The sequence below is a fragment of the Pterocles gutturalis genome, unplaced genomic scaffold, assembly GCF_000699245.1.
Source record: "Pterocles gutturalis isolate BGI_N339 unplaced genomic scaffold, ASM69924v1 scaffold6160, whole genome shotgun sequence".
Lineage (NCBI taxonomy): Eukaryota > Metazoa > Chordata > Aves > Pterocliformes > Pteroclidae > Pterocles > Pterocles gutturalis.
In genome coordinates, this window is record NW_010143242.1 from 2,523 (window position 1) to 3,950 (window position 1,428).

Sequence of the window (1,428 nt, forward strand, 5' to 3'; positions counted from 1 at the left end):
ATGGCAGTGGGGTCAGCACTGCGCCCCCCACTCCCTCTCTCCTGCACCTCAGGGGCATTTGGGGTCCCCCCTGGAGCTCACCCACCTCTAAAGTGCTGTCTCCCACCATGGATGCCTTCAGCATGAGGTCCATGTCTCCAAAGTCGCTTTTCTTGTGGCGGGGCCGGGGGCCACCTTCCAGCAGAAGAGTGCCGTGAGCGCCGCGAGGACGAGGAGGGCGAGCAGCGGGACGAAGATCATCAGGAGGAGGTTAGGCAGGGATGGCGCCTTTCCCAGGGCGTCTTCTCCTGGGTGGGGGAAAAGATGGATGGGAGCATGAAGGTGGAGCTGGAAGGGTGGAGGTCCTGGTGCTTGGGCCTGGACTGGGAGGGTGGAGGTCCTGGCGCTTGGGCTTGGACTGGGAAGGATGGTCTTGGTGCTTGGGCTTGGACTGGGAGGGTCGAGGTCTTGGCGCTTGGGCTTGGACTGGGAAGAGTGGAGGTCCTGGTGCTTGGGCTTGGGCTGGGAGGGTGGAGGTCCTGGTGCTTGGGCTTGGACTGGGAAGGGTGGTCTTAGTGCTTGGGCTTGGACTGGGAAGGGTGGTCTTGATGCTTGGGATTGGACTTGGGATGGTGGCTCTGCACTGGGGTCAAGCCCATGGACGTCAGCTCTGCAGATGCAGCCCAAGAAGGGACACCTGAGGACGTCTCGGTGGCCTTGTCCCACCTGGGAAAAGGTGACCCTGGAGGTGCTGAGTGGGGACAGGAACAATCTAGAGACCCAACCGCATCTCCAGCTCTGTCCCTCGAAGGGGACCGCATCCCCGTACCTTGCAGGAGCTGGCCCACGTCCCCGTACCTTGCAGGAAGATCTCCAGCTGGGCGTTGCACATGCTGGACTCGCAGCACCTCATGCCGTACTGCTCCGTCACGGGCGTACCGCAGTTCTCCAGGATGTGCTGGGAGAAGCAGCCCCGATGCTGGGTGATGGTCCCCTCGTCCCTCCTCTTGCTGACGAAGCACACCTTCCCCGTGCACGTGGGCTGGCTGCAGTGCGGCACGTCGCAGGCGCATAGCAGCTCGTCTGCGGGGACGAGGAGGGGACACATTGGGCTATGGGGCATGCTGGTGGCTTTGGGGACAGTGACATCCCGTCCTAAGGACTCCAAATTCCAAGAGCAGGCAGCCTGGGACCACCATGGTCTGGGCTGGGGAAGGGGGCTGCGGGTGCTCAGCAGAGGGAAACCCACCCTGGGACCTTCTTGGACCCATGTGCCAGCCCCGAAGCTGGGTGTCACCTGTCCCCACACCCCCGGGAAGGCAGCAGAGGGGCCGTGCAGGGGAAATGCATCCAACCCCCACCAACTGGGATTAACTGGGAGGCACTGGCTCCTGGAGCACAGGGTCACATCCTGCCCACGGGGTCCCAGGGGACGGGGAAGGTCCCTGC

At 63.4% G+C, this 1,428-nt stretch overlaps 1 protein-coding gene across 1 annotated transcript in view; it reads right to left on the bottom strand.

The window, feature by feature from the left end:
- Positions 1-1,060, bottom strand: part of LOC104469908 (serine/threonine-protein kinase receptor R3-like) — a gene marked incomplete at its 3' end in the record, with an annotated part of 3,568 nt that extends 2,508 nt beyond the window's left edge. Inside the window, 4 exon segments of the mRNA XM_010084648.1 lie at positions 1-18; positions 82-166; positions 169-287; positions 838-1,060. The exon segment at positions 1-18 is cut by the window's left edge and continues 108 nt beyond it. Of these exon segments, the coding sequence (XP_010082950.1) occupies positions 1-18; positions 82-166; positions 169-287; positions 838-892 (277 nt within the window).
- Positions 1,061-1,428: the final 368 nt, after the last annotated feature.